The sequence below is a fragment of the Mustela putorius genome, unplaced genomic scaffold (genome assembly GCF_011764305.1).
Source record: "Mustela putorius furo isolate JIRA1106 unplaced genomic scaffold, ASM1176430v1.1 tig00000054_pilon_pilon_pilon, whole genome shotgun sequence".
NCBI lineage: Eukaryota > Metazoa > Chordata > Mammalia > Carnivora > Mustelidae > Mustela > Mustela putorius.
This window is the reverse complement of record NW_025421262.1, coordinates 437807-457699: the sequence shown is the minus strand read 5'-3', so window position 1 is coordinate 457699 and position 19893 is coordinate 437807. Positions and strand designations below refer to the sequence as shown.

The window sequence follows — 19893 nt, the reverse complement described above, 5'->3', positions numbered from 1 at the left end:
TCTGTATCACGCCCTATTTCTCTGACAGCGTCTCTTTCTCTTTCCATGTCTCTGAATCTTCTGTTTCGCTGCCTCTCTCTCTCTGTGTCCCCATCTGTCTCCATATCTGTCTGACTCCCTCTCTCTGTCTCCAGATCTGTCTGACTCTATCTCTGTGTCTCCATCTGTCTCTCTATCTCTCTGTCTCTTTCTTTCTTTCTCCAACTCTTTCTGTCTCTGTCCTCCCCTACCTCTCTCTCTCTCTCTTTTTTCTCTGACACTCTCCTGGAAATGCATCAAAGACTGAAGTGGCCGGATTTCAAGTGACAAACAGCACTACACCCAGGATCCAGCCCCCTCCCTGCACGGCTGCCTTCCTCCTCCACATCCCCTGTCACGAAGAGAAGCCTATTGTGTGGGGCCCAGGGAGTTCGAGTTGAAGGGCCTGGGGGTCTGTGCCTCTGACTGCTCTGAGCTACTTCCCCATTGGCTCCCAGCAGCCTGTGCTCAGCAAGGGCTGAGCGACAGGGGGAGGCTCCAGTCCATAAAAGGGGGGGGTGAGGCACCAGAACTGCCATTCTGAGGGGCTTTGGTGGTTCTCACAGCTGCCTCTTTGGCAGCTCCTCCTGAGCCAGAGTCAGGGAGACCCCGAGTCCTGACCCAGGCACCTACCACCACCCTCCGACCTGCTCGGCCAGAAGCTGCCCAGGGACAAAGAAGAGCACAGGTAATATCCAGAGGGGCACGGGAATCTCTCTTTTGATGATATTTGTTTTTCCCGGTCCTCTGGACCTGCGGGTGATAAGAGCTCGGGCTGGGAGATTTCAGGTCTGGGTCTGATAATTCGGCAGACAGAGTTACAGTTATGAGGTTAGTTTACAAACCCCCAGATCCGTCGGCATGAGACGGACGGTTTCTTGGAATCCTCCCTCAGCGCAGCCCCGGCTTAAACAGGTGGGTTCTTCTCCCTCAAGAGTACCACCCCTCGGTTTTAGCTCCAGGGTCTTCTTTCTTCCCCGGTGGTCGGCACACATGGTTCCCATGTGAGGATGGGATGCCCCGGGTGGAAGAAGTGAGTTGAGCCACTCAGGGCGGTTTTAAAGGTCAGTGATTCTCGCCGGACTTAGAGAACAAGATCTGGGGGACGTTAATGAGATTCAGGGCTCTGGCATTTACTGGGTATCATGTACATCAATGTACAAACCAAGTTCAGCCTTTTCATTCTTTTTCCGATCCTGTTTAATTGCTGACAGGGTGCTGGCTTGAGTGGTTTCCCTTTGACATAATTTACCCAGAAATGAAGTTTGGGGCTATTTTGTTGGGAAGGAACAGGGAAACGAGAGTGACAGCGTGTCAGGAGACTCAGGCTTCACAGGATTTTTCTTGTCAATTTTCCTTCGCAAGGACTTGTTGCTTTCATGTAAATTATAGCCCAGTTGGGCAGGGACAAAGAAGCTCAGATGGGAAAGCCATTTGCTCACTGGTAAAGATATCCTTGTTCAAAGAAAGTATTCTAGAATCCTGAAGTTTGACTCTAGCAAAAAAGCTGGTGAGCTTCAGAGAAAAGAAAAAAAGGCGAGAAAGAAAAGCCTGGTGACGACATGGAGGTTGAATAGTAAATTCTGTGACCTCGTAATTTTTCCTGGGTACCTTTTACCTAGAATCTCTCCAAGCTTTACAAACATTCCTTAATTAAGCCTCCAACCTTCCCAGGGGAAACAAGCTCTTCAGGTTATTGGATATGATTTCAATTCCCTTCCCACAGACTGAAAGTCTTCATTACCATCTTTCTTCCAAGGGTTGGTAAAATGTACAAGTCTTTCTAATTTGACAGGCGTTCCAGTCAAGATCCATTGCGAACGTTGCAGAATGTCAACCCCCGACCTCCCCCTCCCACGGCCCCATCTCTCCCTCTTTCCCCCTTTCTTTCCCCCCTCAATCCCACTTCACCTTGCCTTTTGTTCTATTTCTGCAGGTCATTAATCTCCAGGCTTTGAGATCTGCGTGGGGGAGCTGTTGCAGCAGCCCTGGGGTGAGCTGGGCTGCCTGGGGGAGGTTTGCGTTTGCTGACAGGATCTCAAGCCCACTGCTTTGCCCCAGATGAGCTAGACGTGTGATGGGTGTGTCTCCGCCGGCAGCTGGGGGTTGGATGTCGCCATGCTTCCTGAGGAACCTAGCAGGTTTTAGCAGAGCAGGCAAAGGGACTGGCTGGGGGGGGGGGGGGCTAGCTGAGAAATTTACCATCACCCTAAACCAAACGGACAGGGATTAGCGTCTTGAGATAACTCCTGGGAGCTGGGAATGGTCCATATTTTGTCTTCATGTGTGTTTCACAATAACCCAGACGAGGGTTCAAATCTCAGGTCTCACCACTCATTGGCTGTGTGATTTGGGGACAGTAGTCTAGAGTTCATTTCTTCACCCACATGGTATGGATAATAGTGATGACCTCTGAAGGTTATTGCGAGACTCCCACGGGAAACTGTAATATGCCTGGCATTCAGTAGATACTCAATAAATGCCAGAGTGACTGCTCAATTTCTCACTGTCCCTTCCCCCTCTGTCTGTTATAATACCCTTTATCACCCCTACACCATCAAGCCCTGCTCCACGTCCGGGAAATAGGTCTAGTATTTCAGTTGGCGGCGCTGACTCTCTCTTCCCCTCCCCGTCCCATTCTCTCCGCACCCAGAGAAGACCATTTCTTCATCTGTTGCCTCGGGATCATGAAGTCTCTTCCTGATCGATCCTCCCTACCCCCCTCCTCCTGCCTCCCTCCTTGGGCCATTCCTGCACAATTGTTGTATTTATTAGATGTCTTCCATCATTCGAAGTGGGATCGATAGTTGGTGGTTTGATTTCAACGTGTGTCTGAGAAAGCGCAGTCAGCGAGCTGATTTCTCTCACCGTTTTCGCTCATCTCAGCCCATAAATGTTGGTTCATCTCACCGCGCCTGACAAAGGGCTAAAACGATTTCACCGAGACGGGGCTCGCCATTGTGGCTGGCAGTAAATATTTCTGGAGACACACAGGAAGTCCAGGATCAGGCCCTGGAGAGGGAGACGGGTCCTGGGTCCTTTAATGTTGGGTCTCGTTAATCGCTCCCAGCCCAAGTCCAGATTGATGTTCCTGGCAGGAGGGTAAACGGCCTAGATCCACGAGACACAGCCACGGGCTTGGGCTCAGGAGACTTCTCCCGGAGGTCATTCAGCTGTCACCCTGGCTGGAGAGGGAGGCTCTAGGTAGGGTTGCCTACCATCATCTACCATCGACCACCTATTTGTCTACCATCGTTCGGCTCTTTGACCTGTTAGTGGACAGTTCAGTCTAAGCTGAGAAGGGTTTAGTGAGCAGTTATTATGTGGTTGGCCCACGGGTCCCCTGGCAAGAGGAGGAATTGGTGTCTGTGATCACACAGTAGGTCAACGCGCTGAATGGAAGTCCCCTCGCGGCCTGCCTTCCCCTAATCTGCTTCTGTTCCCTCCCCTCCTCCTTTTTCCCTCCTGTGCCCTCTCCTGCTCTGTTCGCCATCATCTCCCAGCCTCTCTAGTGTCTTTAGCTCTTTCTCTGTGCACAAGAGCCTCTGCTCGTCTTTTGGGCGCACGCACCTCTCTGTCTCTGTCTCCCTCTCAGTCTCTGTCTCTCTGCATCTCAGTCCCCATCTCTCTCTGGCCCATCCTGCTTTGCCTTTCTCCCCGGCCCTTAATGGTGCCAAATAACAAAGGGCGGGGGTTTCACGTGACTCCTGCTCTTAAAAATCACTCTTTTAAAAACAAAGTTAATAACCCCCCACCCCCCGCTGTGACCATGGAGTGCAGGGCCGTGTTTCACTCTGGTCCTCTGAACAGCAAGTGGCCTAGGAGAGAGGGCTGTATCCCACGTTCTGTGCTTTGATTCTTGCTGGACTGCACGGGGGTTCACTTTCCATCCGAGACCATCCGGGACCCGAGACCCGAGCCCTCCTCCCCGCCCCTCCCCCGCGGACAGTCCATTCTTTGCTAATGACCCTAAAGGCCTCACAAGAAACGGCTGTCTGCCACTTCTCCGGATCCAGTCCCTGGAGACCTGCAGTGGTGAACTTTATATGCTTTTGGGTGTGGGGGAGGGTAAAACTCCAGAAACAGTCTCATCTTCAGGAACGGGAGAGTTTGGTGGGAGGGTCCGCTGGACATTTAATGTGACCCCACACCTCAGGCACGGTATCTGGGTGGGTCTGCAGACTGACTTTCAAGTCTGCTTCTGCTGTGTCCTTGCCTCTCGGCCTCGACCTGGTGATCTTGCCTCTCTGGGACCTTCTTTCCTCATCTGGAAAATGGGGCTCATCGTGCCAACTTCCTGGATTCTCCTGAGGGCAAACATGCAGGAATGGGACTGAAAGCGAGTTTGGCCCCATAACTATGCCTTCTGCAGGGATGCTACGGTCTCAGAGAACCCCAGCTCAGCCACACATGCCCTTGGGACCCTGGGGTGCGTGGTCCCTTGGTCCTCACCCTTCCCACCCAAGCCCGTAAAGGAGGCACCTGCCCCAGCGGTGGCCGCGGGAGGCCATGGGCCTGGCACAGAGCAGCAGCACCGGGCTCCTAGATGAGGCCGTGGGCAGGCTGTTGGAGGGTCATTGAAACCCCAGTTCCTCAGTGCGAGTCACTGCCTGGGGGTGGGAGGCCCGGCCTCTATCTCCACTTCCCTCCTGACTCATGTTGTGACCTTAAACAAGTGACTTCATTCCTACCTTTTCCCATTTCCTCTTCTATCAAATAGGGATAATCATATGCGATAAAGTGCTGGGAGAGATAATTGCAATGTTAAATCAAGCCATTATTATTCCATGCTGGCTTTTTAATGCTTGCTGCTCCTCTGAGCCCTCTGCCTACAATATAGAAATATCACCGCCAGGAGATGAGTGGGCGGGGAAGGCAGTCCCTTCCCTCCCAAGGAACTCTGGGGCCTGGGGGGGGGGGTCACCAGGGCGGCCCTGGCACAGGGGAGGGGGTGATGCGGCCCCTTCACAGACAAGAAGCCAGAAGCCAGGGCTTGGGGAGGGGGGTGGCTGCTCTCTGATTTTTCTCAAGAAAGTCAGCTTCAAAACAATGAGAATAATCAGAATTAGAAAAATGGTGATAAGAGCAATGAAAGCAGGGGTCTGCGAACTTGGTCCATGGAAGACCAGCTAGTCTGTAGTTTGGGGCACCTGGGCTTCTGATCCCTGTCTCAACCCTACGCTTACGATGATGAGCAGATGGGATGGGTGTTGGATGTGTTCTCGGGGTTCTCCAGAGACATGGAAACAGTAGGATGTGTACGTATAGAGAAAGAGAATTAGTAGAAGGAATTGGATCATGTGATTATGGAGGCTGAGTGGGTCCAAAATTTCCTTGCCTCTTAGGGGAGAATCCCCCCTCCTCCCCGCCAGCTTCTGCTTCCCTCCCTGGGCTGTCACAAAGCCCACGAGGCAGGGGCTGAGGAAGTCCTTCAGGGACCTGCAAGTAAAGAGGGTTTTTCTTTGGGGGGGCTGTGGGGAGGCCCCGGGGCCCACTCAGTCCATGGAGGGGGCCCCTCCTTCCCTGGTGGCCATGTGCACTTTCCACTGGGGTCTGCCTGCCCGACGCTATCCCCCCGACCCCCACCGCCCCCACACACCTTGAGCATCCAAGTGCCATTTCTTCTTAGCCTTTCTGGTTGACAAGCAGGCAGGGCTACTTCTGATGCATGACTTTAAGCAAATCCCCCAACAAAGGTGAAAGGACCCATCTGGCAGGGCTCAGTAATTTGTTTATCCTACAATAGGAAGGAAATAGGATTGCCTGGGGAAGAGCTCCGGGCTCACGTGTCTTTATTAGAGTCAACTTTTAACCCAGAGAGATCTCGTCAGAAGCCTAGCTCCCGTTGACAAACCGAACGAACTCTGGCAGGCGACTTCTTCTTCCCCAGCCTCAGTATTCTCCTCTGTACAAAGGGTATAAAGACATCTGCCCCCAGGGCTGTGCTGAGGATTAGAATTGTGTGTGTAAAGTGGGAACGCCCAGCCTGGCACCTAGCAGGCTCTTGAGCTGTGGTGGCCGTTACTGGACCGATGTGACTGTGGATATGGAATGTTCGGTGCTGCCTGGCACACAGTAGGCCCTACACACGTGGCCGTTCATTCATTCAACAACTCGTTTTTGGTCTTTGAACTGTGTTGCAGGCATGTGTTCTCACTCCTTTTTGTCTTCTTTTGGCACCCCTAGAGACTAAGAGTTGAATGGAGCCTTCATATTCTGCTGTGTAAAGCACTGACTACGTGCCAGGTACCCGGCTGGGGGCCATGTGCATGATCTCTTACTTAATTCCTATGCCCACCCCCTGACACATTATTATTAGCCCCACTATGTGACCAAGAAGATGGAGACACAGCAAAGTCAAGTAATTTTCCCAGACTGGGGCTAAGGGGTGGGTTGGGTTTTGAATCCGCAGAACTAAGGACTTGTTGATCCCACTTCTGGGTCAGGAAGGACTTGGAGGCGCCCCTTTCCTTTCTGACCCCACACTCCTCCAAGTTATTGGAGAAGGCACTGCAGTCAACCGTCTATCAGGTGCTCAGCAGCAGACGTGAGGGAAGCCCCTGGGTGGGGACAGTGGTGACCAGGCTGCACGTGTCCCTTGGGTAATGGTTGCCCTATGGCAGTGCAGGCCCAATGTCTCCAGAACTTCTGATTTTTTTTTTAAAATATTTTATTTATTTATTTGACAGACAGAAATCACAAGTAGGCAGAGAGGCAGGCAGAGCGGGGGGAAAGCAGGCTCCCCAATGAACAGAGAGCCCGATGTGGGGCTAGATCCCAGGACCCTGGGATCACGACCCGAGCTGAAGGCAGAGGCCTCAACCCACTGAGCCACCCAGGTGCCCCAGAAGTTCTGATTTTTAAATATAGGTCAGAAATTAAGATTTTGAAATATAAAAACATCCCAAGTTAAAATTGGTGGCAACAGAATTAAAAAAAAAAAAATCCTTATGCAAGGCAAAACACCTTGTACCTATTTGCTGAATTTGTCCCTCAGGCAGCTGGTCTGCAGCCTCTGGACATTTGCCTTGTGCAGGGAGAAAGCTGAGGGCTGAGGAGGAGGAAGCCAGAGGCCTCAGCCCTGCCTGACCCTGCCTGACCCCGCCATCACTGCCCTGACCCTCCCTGGGCAGCCCTCTGCTTGTTCCCCATGCCATTAACGTCCCTCCCCAGTTCTTCCTGGGAAAGCCACTGAGGCTCAGGGGGCCAGGGCTATGTCGGTGGGGTGTGGGTGTGTGTGTGGGGTGTGGGTGTGTGTGAGAGGGGCTTTGCTGGAAGACAGGGACTTGGTCCTTCCCAGGGCCAAGGAACACCAACTCTGCTCACACCTTGAGCAAGTCAAGGAAAAAAATCAAAGCCTCAGAATCAAGTCCCTAATATTCAGCACATCACCGGGTTCCTTCTTCTGCCTTTCCCTCCCCCTTCATCCCTCCTCCCCCTTCCGCTTCCTGTCCACCCTCTTCTCTTATTTCCTCTCCCCTCCCCTCCCCTGGCTCCCTGGTTTCCACAACATTTCCTTTAGCAACGTTGGTCTTGGACAACCGCAGACCCCATGAGGTTTCTCAAGGGGCACAGAGCCGTGATCCAGAAATATTCAGACTGGGTTTCCCAGACGTCCAGGGGTGGCCTGTTGTATCCGCTCAACAAACCTGGGGGAGCTCTTGCTCTCGCTGGGCACGCTGTTCACTCATCCATTCAGCATCAGTCCTCAGACGGCCTTTACCTTCTCATAGCGTAAGAGCGAAACGCAGACTCCTCACCTTGGCCTACAGGGGCCCACACCATCTGGCCACAGCTCCTCTGTCTACTTTTCTACCCCAGTCTCCTGCCTCATGCCCCCTCATCCACCCTGGCCTCCTTGTCATCCTCAAACCCACCACACACTCTCCCTGTAGCGACTTTGACTTGCAGAGATGAAGTCCCCCCCCACCCCCACCCCCCACTCCGGTCAGGGAACTCAGAAAACAAGAGGCAGTTATGTGACAGAGCCAGCATAGGTGACTGTGGGAGGTCTGACAAGGGGGTTAATCCAGGCAGACTTCCTGGAGGAGGCAAAAGAGGCTGAGTTTTGAAGAACAAATCAGAGTTAGCCAGGTCAGAGGCAGATGGGAGCAGATGGGGGGTGGGGTGAGAAAGGTGTTCCAGGCAGAGGGAGTCCCTTGGGCAAAGCCCGGGGCACATGGGGCACTCTTGTTGGAATTGCAGTGGGCAAGGTCATGCCTGCAGGCAAAGCTCACAGCCAGCCAGTCTCAGTGCTATGCATTTGCTGGGATCCCTTAGACAGATGACGTAAGCTCTGTGCTTCCATTTCCCTGCTTGTAGAATGGAAAGAATAGTAGTCCCTGTTTTATGGGGTTGTTAGGAGGCAAATGGGTTAAGACGCAGGTGGGTCTCAGCACGGCCTGGCACGCAGTGCACGCTAGTCAGCGTCAGCTCCTCTTAGTGGGAAAGCCTGTGAGCAGCTGGCTAAGAGGCAGGGTTCCTCTCAAAGGCCGGGAGGCAGAGCAGGGGTGCAGTCAGATTAGCAAGATTGGAGGAGCCAGGAGGCGGCTGCCTGGAAGGAGAAGCTGGAGGCTGGGGGTGGGGGTGGGCAGTGGACTGGGGGAGCCTGGCTAGTACCTCATGGTTAAGAAAGTGGGCTTGAGCCAGACCACTGGGGATGCAAATCCCAGCTTTGCCGCTTACTTGCTCTAGAATCTTGACAGGTGTCTGAACTCAGTTTCCCGATCTGTAAAGTGGGCGTGACAATAGTACCCACCCCAGAGAGTCGTGATGAATAGAAATGAATTCATTCATGAGAATCGTTTAGAACATCATGAGTACTTAACATCCGTCTGATCAGCTAGGATAATTATTAAATATAAAGTTAGTGGATGAAAGGAAAATCTGCTGACGCTATTTTTGCCTGGGACAAAAAGGATCTCCTACCTTGGCAGCCAAGCTGTGTGGGAAGCCTAGGGGTGGGGAGCTGTGTCGTGTAGGCTCCTCCTCCACAACAGGTAAATAACTGCTGATCTAAGGGGCCAGCCCCACCATCACCATTGCCCATAAAGAAGAAAACAGGAGCTGCCTGCTTTGTATATGCACGTGAGAGGTCCAGCTTACTCTCCCGGAGGACAACGCTGCTCAGCAGCTGGTAGAGCGAGACTGTCCAGGGTGGGCAAGAGAGGTGCGATGGACCCATGTCTACTTCGCTGGGTTTTCTTCCCTGAGCCTCCCTGCTTCAGGGAGCAGAACTTGCCCAGCTTCAAGAGAAGCCTGGGTTCTCTTCTTTAGTCGCTGTGTGACCTCAGGAGATCTGTCAAGCCTCTCTGATCACCAGTGTTCTCATCTACAGAGTGGGGGTGATGATACCCACCTCCCACAGTTGGTGGGTGGATTGAGAACAATATACAAGTCAAAGGCCCTGGACACTGGGTCCTCTGGGTCTCGCAGAGGGTTCAGCTGTTAATGAATCAATGCTCTGGAAATGGTAGTCATTAAGGACAGAAGTGTGGGGAGTCAAGCAGAACAGTCTCGCTCCCCAGCTTCTCCGCTTGCTGTAGGACGTGGGCGATTCACTGAACCAGAAGTGGCACCTTGCTGGGGAGGAGTAGATGGGATGATGGACAGCAGGGCTTGGTAAATGCTGTCTGGGATCTTACTAGGCATACTGGGGAGGGGTAGCGGATGGGAGAGGATCTACTGTGTGCTTGAGAGGGAGACCCTCTGAGCTACAACGAGGGGCTTGGGTGGTGGGGAGGTACCCGCTAGATCCCCTGAGCAAACTGGGCAGTTCGCAGCAAAGGCAGGCACGGGAGACTTGGAGGAGGGAAGAAGGACAGTGTCCCTGAGAGCAGTGTGATGGGTGTCTGGCAGCAAAGACCAGGCTGGGCAGAGCCTGGAGCCTCCCACCCAGAGAGGAGTGTCTCAGAAGAACTCCCTATTTCCAGTTGGGAGAATGGTCCTGTGCCCCCCTTCTGAATGGCACTGAGTCTTGATATTTGTTTTATAAGGAGTTAATTATAAAAGGAAGAGGTTTTAACACACTATTTGCAATGCATGAACTCTAATGCCTAGCATTTACTGCATGTGCGTGCTAGGGGTGGGTCAGGGACAGCCAGAACCATGACAGGTCCCTGAAGGAGCTAACACTCTAGCGGGGTCGATGATACTTGCCAAGAACTACAGCAAACCAACACCAAATCCATAGGATCCTACGAGATGGTGAGTACTCTGATGCCAACAAAGCAGCGTGACGGAAGAGGAGTCAGGAAGCAGCTTTAAATCCAGGGGGCTGCAGATAGCTCCCTGGCGATTTGACATTGACTTCATCTAATTACAAGAAGGAACAAACCATGTTAAGATCTCGGCTAAGAGTACTGTGGCGGGGGTGAGGGGTGGGGTGGGGGATGGGTGCATGGATGGAATGTGCAAAGGCCCTGGGGTAGAAGCAAGCTTGGCAGGTTTGAAGAATGCAGAGAGAGATGAAAACAAGACACAACTCCTGCCTTCATGGAGCCAAAGCCTGAAGACTCAGATAATTACCAAATGGTGGAATATTTTGATGGAGGAGGCACAAGTTTTGGGGTGATTGCAAAGGAGGAACATTCTATCCAGCCTCGGAGGTCAGGAAAAGTTCCCTGGAAGAAGTGACATCTAATGTAGGGACTACATTAGCAGGTAATAGAAGAGGAGTGGAAGGGTTTTCCGGCTGAGGGAACAGCATATGCAAAGGACTGGAGATGGGACAGGGCCTGATACATTTATTAGGGAAATTGCGAGTAACTCGATGTGGTTGGGACCAAGTCTTAGGGTGTAGGGGATGAGACTGAGAGTGTTCCTATAATTTAGAAAGGGGTCCAGGCCTGACCCCACCTAACAGATCTGATCGCAGAATTGCCATGCTGAGCAGGGCATTTTAGAAGGGATCCAAGAAGGCAGGGAGGCCAGCTCGGAGGAGGTGGCCACAGTAAGTAGAAGTGCTGGGGTGAAAAAGGCAAATTCCAGAGAACTTACAAGGCAGAAAGGACTGGCCTGGGGATAAGCTGAGGAGTGGGGACAAAGGCAGGTGATGGGGCCTCAGAGAATCCAGGAAAACAGGTGCTGAGTGTCTTTTGGCTTGGGGAATGGGCAAAGTGGGTTTTGAAGGTTTACGGACCCAGGTCAAGTCTTGGCTTGTCCACTGCCTAGCTGTGCAGGCAATCTCTTCCCCTTTGAGCCTCAACTTCCCCACCTGTCTGATGAAAACAGCACAGCCCACCTCTGGAGCTATTATACAGATAAGTGTGAGCATGGGGGGAAAGCTCCTGGCCTGTAGCAGGTACTCAGCACATTAATACCCTTCCTTGATCCCTGGCCTTGGGCAACCACTGTGCCTCCTGGGGCCTCTATTTTCCTGACTGTGAAATGGGAATGAGGTTATTGGCCTTGCAGTATTTCCAGCGGGGTTGGCCGGATGGCTCCGGACACTGACAGAGCAGGCGCTCACATATCCCTTCTCTTCTCTTTCTCTTTCCGCAGCAGGAAGAGAGGAGACAGCATGGCGTGGCAGGGGCTGGTGCTGACTGCCTGCCTCCTTGTGCTCCCCTCGGTCATGGCGGACTGCTTATCCCAGTGCTCCCTTTGTGCTGTGAAGACCCAGGATGGGCCCAAGCCCGTCGACCCTCTGGTAGGTCCTGGGCCTGTGTGCGGAAGGGGGTGTGTGTGCGGAGTTTGGGCCACTGTACGTCTGGTCTGCAGACTTGTCCCACCTGTGCCAGACACATCCTGCTGTGGGGTTATCCTGGGCACCCGAGACTGCAGGTTGCAGCCCCTTCTATCCCCACCTCTGACTTCACCAGCCCTGGCTTGCTCAGGCCTGGGACGGACACAGGTTACCAGGGAGACTCATGCCTTGCAACTAAGCCGGTCAATAAGGAGACAGCGCTGGCTTCGGGAGCGGGCAGCCTATGGCAACTTTCTAGGGCCTCTTCCCACCAGGCTGAGGGCGCCTCCTAGTCTAGCCACTCCCGTGGGAGGAGGTCTTTCCAACCACAACTAAATGCCCGGATCTGGTTGACAAGATCCAAGCCTGGACCCTTCTCTTGGATCTTAGCATTTCTAGGCCTGGCCTTGTTGGCTTTGCTTTGAATCCAGCTCCCCCACGTGTTTCTCCCTTGATGGCATACAGGTGAGATTAAAGGTTCCAAGGTTGTGGTGGACAGAGCCCAGGCTTTGGGTCTGTCACTTTCTCACTCCGAGACTCTGGAACACGCCTGCCTTCATTCTCCACATCCACAAAATGGGCGTGATTCTTTGAAATAACAATGCGAGGGACCAAACACACGGTTCTAGCTGTTCTTCGCTGAGAGGCAGACCATCACAGGGGAGCTCCCTGGTTAAGCAAGCGGGCTTGTGGCATTAGCCTGCCTCGGTCCAAGTTCCAGAATTGTCCCATGTTGTCACTGTCCTCCTCATGACCATCACCATGATCACATTTGAATTCCCCCAGCACTCCTGTGAAGGAGACACTTTGTCGCCTGGGGTTTGTTGAGCCTTCTGACCCCTCACACGTGTTCTCTCTACCATCCTGGATGGCTTCCTTGTCTATTACATCCTTCACACCTGGGAAAGGGGGCGAGAGCCAAGTATTCTCTCTGGAGTCAGGAGGTCAGAGGATGAGTGAGTGCCCCACAGAGCACTCTGGGAAGATCTTACTTGGGATGTTGGCATCGCCATTCGTAGCCATGTTTCCCTGGGAAAGCTGTTTCGCCTCTCCATGTCTCTTTCCTCATCTTGTGCACAGGTGCACCGTCCCCTACCTTCATGCACCCCTGGGAGCATTAAAGTGGGAAGCCTGGGGCTTAGTAAGGGCAGCTACTTTTGATTTTCTGACATTGGACAAGGGATTCACTGGGGCAGAGGAGTACACGGGACTTGGCGGTTCAACGGGGGTGATGTTACCACTCTGGTCTTTTTGGGGTTTTGTAGATTTGTTCCCTGGAATGCCAGTCTGCTCTGCTGTCGGCTGAGGAGTGGGAGAGATGCCAAGGCCTTCTGTCTCTTTTCACCCCCTTCACCTTCGGGCTCAATGGCAAAGAAGACTTGGTGACCAAGGCCGCTTGGGAGGAACCCTATAGTGAGCTGGCTAAGCGCTCTGGATCCTTCCTGAAGGAGATTGAGAAAAACAGATTTCTCCTCAGCACCCCGACAGAGGAGGACACCCTGAGCAGGAGCCTGGCAGAGAGGCTCAGGGGTCTCTCTGGCAGGTTTGGGGAGGGAGGGGAGTCTGAGCTGCTGGGGGACACCCAGCTGAATGATGATGTGGAGGCTGGGGCACTGGATTCCAATGGGGAGGGGCCCAAGGAACAGGCCAAACGCTATGGGGGCTTCCTGCGCAAATACCCCAAGAGAAGCTCAGAGGTTGCTGGGGAAGGAGATGGGGAGGGCGATGGGGAGAAAATGGGCCATGAGGACCTATACAAACGCTATGGGGGCTTCCTGAGGCGCATCCGTCCCAAGCTCAAATGGGACAACCAGAAGCGCTATGGCGGTTTCCTCCGGCGCCAGTTCAAGGTAGTAACTCGGTCTCAGGAAGACCCCAATGCCTACTCCGGAGAGCTTCTTGATGGGTAATCCTCCCCCCATTGTGGAGTCAAGTCAGGAGCTCCCCCTGACACCCTTGCAGATTGGCGTGCCCTCATTCATCCTACCTTAGAGCCCCCATTCCCAATGCTCAGTTCAGCCTGGTGTGCAAAACACCCAAGCCCAGCCTGTCTCTTTTCTGTCTGGGGCACAGTGTTTGTCTGGGGTTAGCAAGGAGGAAGATGGAGGTTCCCCTCTCCAGTAGGCTCAGTGCTTGGCTTCAGCTCTAGAACACTGAAACTATCGCCAACAGCAGTTTTTCCTATTAAGCACCCCCTTAATAATGTGACTCCCCAGTTCCAGGAATCCAGACTGACATGTTCTTCATCCCTCTAGATAAATAGCAAAATAATATAAAGAAACAAATAGAAATCCTAACACTTCATCCCAAATCTTAAAGGACCTCCTGGTGCTCTCCACTTCGGAGACCATACTTTAGGTAAAAGGCTCAAACACTGCATTTTCTTGGAAGTCCTACATCAGAGAGTTTGGTCCTCTGGTGGGCACGTGTTCAGTTGTGTCCCCTGTGTTCTCCTCATTTAGAAACATACTTCTTGAGAAACCGAGTTCCCGGACTCTAGTTCATGTTGGTACCTTGGATAGCACCCCACTCCTCCCAGGAGAGGAAGGGCGTGGAAACCCCTTCCAAAATGGTAATGAAAGCAGTTTTCCCACTGAATACTGAAATGATCAGGAAGGGAGCAAGACAAACCAATTTGCTCTATACAGCAAACTCAAAATGTGGACCAGTTCCCTCAGCCCTCATTAAACTAATTAAACAGATCGGCAGCACACTCCCACCCCAGGATGAACTAAAGCTGAGTCAAGTTGATGAGGTTAAGCACAACCATGTTCTTGAGCAGCTGAATTGGCCGCCAAGAGTCTCAGCCATCTGGCCAAACATATGCATTGGGCATTGGGTAAGGGAATCCAGAAGCAACAGCTAGAAAGACAAAAAGGCGTTCTTCAACCCCTGTGATGATTCTTTCCTCTTGATTCTCAGAATAAAACCAGAAAGAGGCATGAAGTGATTAAGTGCTTGAGGCCAAATGAATTCCCTTGATTCAAATAACCCAGAATCAGAGGCAGAGACCTCCCAATTCTGCGGTTTCGATCAAAGTCTTCTCTCTCGCTCTGTTGCTCTTGCTTGCGCATCCCTAGGCACTACAGCTTGGTTCGTGCATCCAGGAGGCTGGGCATGATAGGAGAGGAAAGGGTCTTGAATTCAGTTAATTTGTCTAAGATGCTACTGAGCGTACCTCTTCGCGCACAACCCCAGGTCCCTCATGATATTCTGAAATGTATGGATTGTTGTAGGGTTACTTCGTGTGCTTTTAAAAAATCCCACTTATGCAGTTTACCCAGAATTTGCTTATTCCTTAGCAGGCCTGTGTTATTTCATACTCCTCCAGTGCAATAAATAAAAGAAAAATGGTGATGACTCGGGGTGTGTATACGTGTGCCTCAGTCCCCAGAGCATAGAAAGACCATTTGCAGAAAAGAGTGCTGGGGAATGAAAAATACAACACACAGACACAGACATACAGACACACACACAATCATGTCAGGAAACTAAGTGTAGGCTAACAGAAAGAGCACAATCTTTAGAATGCCATCACCCTTAATTTGAGATCTGTGTGATATCGGGTAAGTTATTTGACCTCTCTGAGCCTTAGTTTCCTCTTCTGTGAAAGACCTCCCTGACTCCCAGAGACTGTCTCCTATGCTGGATTACTAAAGCAAGAGGGACAAATGTTTCCAGACAAAGGTGAAGAACTCTGTAGAGAGTGTGGCATAATGTCCTTTACTAAAATGACATGCTTTATTAAATGGCATCAAGGAGATGTCCGTTAAATAGAGCTGGTATAGAAGAGTCCCAGTGGCTCCAGACCTCATGAGTCTCATTTAGTCACTGGCTTTCTGAGTGACTTCTTAGAAAACATAGGGCCAAGGAAGGTTGGTCTCCTTCATTCTTTCCTTCATTCAAGAAAGAATTAATTGAAAGCCTGCTGTGTGGCAGGTGTTTTTCTAGGTGCTGGACATACAGGAAAATAAAATGGACAAGCTCTCAGCTCTTATGGAAATTGTAGGCAATGAGGGGGAGACGAGGAAACAAAAATATGAACCTAAAATTAAAAATTAAATGTAAAAGAGATAAAATGTAATGAATTTAAAATTAAATATAAGTGAAATTTAAATTAATGGTAATTATTGTGAAGGGAACGACTGGGATTTAGTAATAATGGATAATAGGAGGAGGGGAGGAATATCCCTAGGGTGTTCAGGAAATCTTTCTTGAGGAATACTCCATTCTTGCTGTTCATGGGATCAAGTTGGAAGGAAACTAAGGTTGGGATTATCTCCTCCAACTACCTACTCTGTGCCAAAATTGACACATTGATAATAAATTTTAATTTGGATTTCACAACATATTGCTTCTCCTTAATAATTCAGTGTGGGGAAGTTCTATCTTTAGGTTGGGTTGAAATTAAGGTTTCTGTCACTTTGATGTATTGGGTCCTGATCTTGCTGTCTACCAGCCCAGGAACCTTTTCAGAATTTTCTGTTGCTTGCAAACAAATGGCTCCTAAGTATCTCAAATAAGTTAAGTGAACAACCAATACCAAAACTAACCAAAAAACAAACAAACAAAAAAAACTAAGTAATTTGTTGGCTCACATAAATGAAGAAGACAGGATATTTGCTTCAGGTACAGCTTGATCAAGGGGTTCGAAAACAGCACTTGGACTTCTCTATCACTGAGCTCTTTTCTCCTCTGTGTTGAATTCATTCTAAGACTCCACATGCTTTTTAGATGCTGGCAGAAGCTCTAGGCTATACCATGCAGGTTTGGGTCTAGCATGTTATTTTCACAGGAAATCCCCATCAGAGTTTCACTGTATCTCATTAGCTCTAATTGGGTCACATGTCCAATTCTGAGCTAATGGCAATCATTTTGGACAGGTTAATGTGATGCTCTCATTGTCAGGACTAAACCAGGTAGGCAGCCAGGGATTGATTTAATCCAACTCAAAGTAGTTGGACTAGGAGTGGAAAGCGGAAGTTTTTTTTAAAAGATTTTATTTATTTATCTGTCAGAGAGTGAGCACAGGCAGAGGCAGAGGAAAAAGCAGGCTCCCCGCTGAGCAAGGAGCCCAATGTAGGACTCAATCCCCGGACGCTGGGATGATGACCTGAGCCGAAGGCAGCTGTTTAACCAACTGAGCCACCCAGGCGTCCCAAGCGGAAGTTTTTTTGAGGGTAGTTGGAGCGTGGTTCCCAATAGGAGAAAGAATAAATGCCGGCCCACCACATAATAGATGGTCACCATCCCCCAACCCTAGTGAGTGAAAGTAACTGGGTGGGAATTGGAGCAAACAGGAGAGTGTATGTTGTGGGGAATCTGGGCTCAGAGTAGCCAGATTTGATTTTTATGAGACCACAGAAATCTGACATTGCATTTTTTCCATGTAAGTAATTTTTTAAAAGAAGCATTGAGTAGGACAAGCAATAACATCTTTGGGAGGAGACATATCACTTTCTTACCATTCTTTTGTGACTTTCTTCCAAATCTCTCTCTCTCCCTCTTTTTTTTTAATAAGAAACACTCATTTTCTGGGTTTTTACATTTTCCCCATATGCCATGGATTCTAGAATGTTATTGCTCTGGACACCCTTTTCTGGACCCATTTTATTTGGCCAATGAGGCGGTGGAAAGAACCTGGCCAGGGGTCACAGGGACCTGGGTACAGATCTCACTTTCCTGGGTGGCTCTTGGTGAGCCACTGTGCTTTACTGAGTCTTGGTCATGTGTATGCGTATGTGCATGTGCGCACGCGCACGAGTGGGAGGAGGGGCAGAGGGAGAGAAAGATGGGAAGCAGACTACCCTGCTGAGCCCAGAGCCAAACTTGGGGCTTGATATTCAGACCTGGAGATCATGACCTGAGCAGAAACCAGGAGTTGGATGCTTAACCAACTGAGCCACCCAGGCTCCCCAAACCTCAGTTTTCAATCTGTCAGCTGGGCAGGAAAACACTGCCTTCCCTCGAGGGAGGTGAGGGTTCAGGAACGGGAAGTCTCTGATGCATCTGGCACACAAGACATGAATGACACAAGGTGCCTCCCTGTCTTGAGGGGTGGTCCCTCTGATGACCGTATTCCAGATGTCCCCTGAGTGAGCCAGACACCTGTTGAAAAAGCAAAATTCTCCTGATGGTAAGAGAAGGATGAAACTTTAAAAAATTGTTTTTTGTTGCTCTATAACATGCGTGCTGTCACACCTACTTCATCTGAAATTGCAGCTCAGTGGATCCTTATATGTGTGTACACCCCTGTGACCACCACTCCGATCATAATATAAAACATTTCCAGCACCCCAGAGGGGTGATCACTTTTTTATGAGCTGTTTGAGGGATGGAGAGCAAGCCAGAGGAAGAATCAGAACAAAAATATTGCAGACCCTGCAGAGTCCTGATTCTTTGTCCATGTCACCAAGGCCACTGTGCAGCAATCACAGAGCAGCCGTTGGTTAAGGGATGCCAGCATCCTGGTGACCTTAGAAGAGCGTGTGACTAATAAGCGCGCCGTTTCCACGACAACACCATACACCATCCGCAGCGAGGAAAGTCTTGTTAGAATGATCATGACAATCATAACGATCTCTCAGATTTGGATCACCCCTCCCCCACCCCCAGATCCAAGCCCTTCACACAACCAGACCCAGTGATGGGGCTTGTCTATTAATTAAGGGGCCCCCATGTGAAAACAAAAGAAAAGCCCCGCGACAGAGCTGGAAACAATGGTTCCTTAATAGATGTCATTTCGGCATTCTTGATTCATGTGCTGGGTCCATGTGGACTCCCATTGTAGCTGTGGAGGTTTATAACAAAGATTTATAATTATTCTTCTGATATGTAAATTTGCACGTAAGTTGCACTACCACCCTATTTGTCTTGTCTTTGTCTAACTTAAGCCAAGCCCCATTATTCTTTGTCCCCAGGACACCTCTCATTCTTAATCGCTTTTGACATGAAGTTTGCCATCGCAAAGTGCCCACCTAGCTCATTCTTAAACTCCCTGTTACACTGGCATAGCTTCTGAAGGGCCTGCCCTGGTGTCAACTGGGGAGTGCTTTCCTGTCCCTGGGAAGATCTCTCTGGGGTCTGGACTTGGAGAAGGAAGGAGCACTGGACTGGGAGTCAGGGGACCTAGGCACCTGAGTGTAGCCAGGCTCTGCTAACTGGTCACAGGGGTGGGCTTTGGATTCTCTGAGACACAGTTTTCTCTTTTGTAATGCTAACAATGCAAAATGGATACTATCGTAAGGGCTTTTGTCCTACCCAGACCTGACACGTAACACTTGTTCCGCATCAGGGACTGAGCCACTAAATGAGGAACAAAGCAAATGACCCTCAGTTTCTTTGTCTGGCAATAAGGGTGATGATTTCTATCCTGACAGGTAATGAGGATCATGTAAGACACAGGGACAGTGCCAGGCCCGAAGTTGGGTGATCAGTGCTAATACCCTCCCAACCCGAATTCATACGACGACGACTTGATGAACGTTTACTGAGCAACTGTTGTATATCCCGCGCTGGGGTAGGGGCAGGGGATTCAACAGTGATCATGTAGAGTCCCTACTTCATGGGGCTCACTTTCTATGGGGAGGAGACCAATCCCCTATAGATTAATGGTGGGTCAATGTTTCAGGTGGGCATGAGTACTGGGAAGGAAATTAGAGGGTATGAGATACAAGATACTTGGGGGAGTTCCGGAGGCCTCTCTGGTTGGGGGGCACACCTCTCTAGAGGTGTGTAGGAGGTGAGGAGGGAGTACCTTGTGTGTATCTGGGTGGAGTTGGGGTAGATGATTCCAGGGAGGGAATAGCATGCCCAAAGGCCGAGAGGAGGGTGCACAGTTGTGTAGAAATGAGTAAGAAAGCCAAGGGGAGGAGGTAGGAGGCAGGCTGCAGAAGCAGACAGGACAGGTCACAGAGGGCTCCCCAGGAGTCAGCACTGGCCCGGTGTACACCGTCACCCGTAGAATTGTTATAGCCTTCTTTACTCTCAAAGTGCCTGTTTTGGGTAATACAGCATCTCATTGCCCAACTTAGGGGCATAGGAATGAACTTGATTTTGCTCAGAGTGAGATGGGAACATTGAACAAAGGAGGGACGTTATCGGACACAAAAATTCAGAGACATCAGGACACGTGGAGCGGAGTCTGCAGGAAGCATAGGGGTCTCAGGACTCCGCCCCTGGTCTTGGTA

General features: G+C 50.7%; 1 protein-coding gene across 2 annotated transcripts; it reads left to right on the top strand.

Moving 5' to 3' along the window:
• Nucleotides 1-261: 261 nt before the first annotated feature.
• Nucleotides 262-15067, top strand: PDYN (prodynorphin). Of its 2 annotated transcripts, XM_004772922.3 has the most exons (4): nucleotides 264-706; nucleotides 1955-2011; nucleotides 11521-11668; nucleotides 12970-15067. In XM_004772922.3, exons 3-4 carry the CDS (start codon nucleotides 11540-11542, stop codon nucleotides 13612-13614), a joined length of 774 nt encoding a protein of 257 aa, XP_004772979.1. In that variant the 5' UTR covers nucleotides 264-706; nucleotides 1955-2011; nucleotides 11521-11539; the 3' UTR covers nucleotides 13615-15067. The 2 variants fall into 2 exon arrangements, with proteins under 2 accessions (XP_004772980.1, XP_004772979.1); XM_004772923.3 differs by lacking the exon at nucleotides 1955-2011 and having other exon boundaries at nucleotides 262-706.
• Nucleotides 15068-19893: the final 4826 nt, after the last annotated feature.

Coding starts and splice junctions, on each gene's coding strand:
- PDYN (XM_004772923.3), top strand. CDS start 11,540: ATGGCGTGGCAGGGGCTGGTGCTGACTGCCTGCCTCCTTGTGCTCCCC. Junction 11,669..12,969: donor CCAAGCCCGTCGACCCTCTG/GTAGGTCCTGGG, acceptor GGGGTTTTGTAG/ATTTGTTCCCTGGAATGCCA.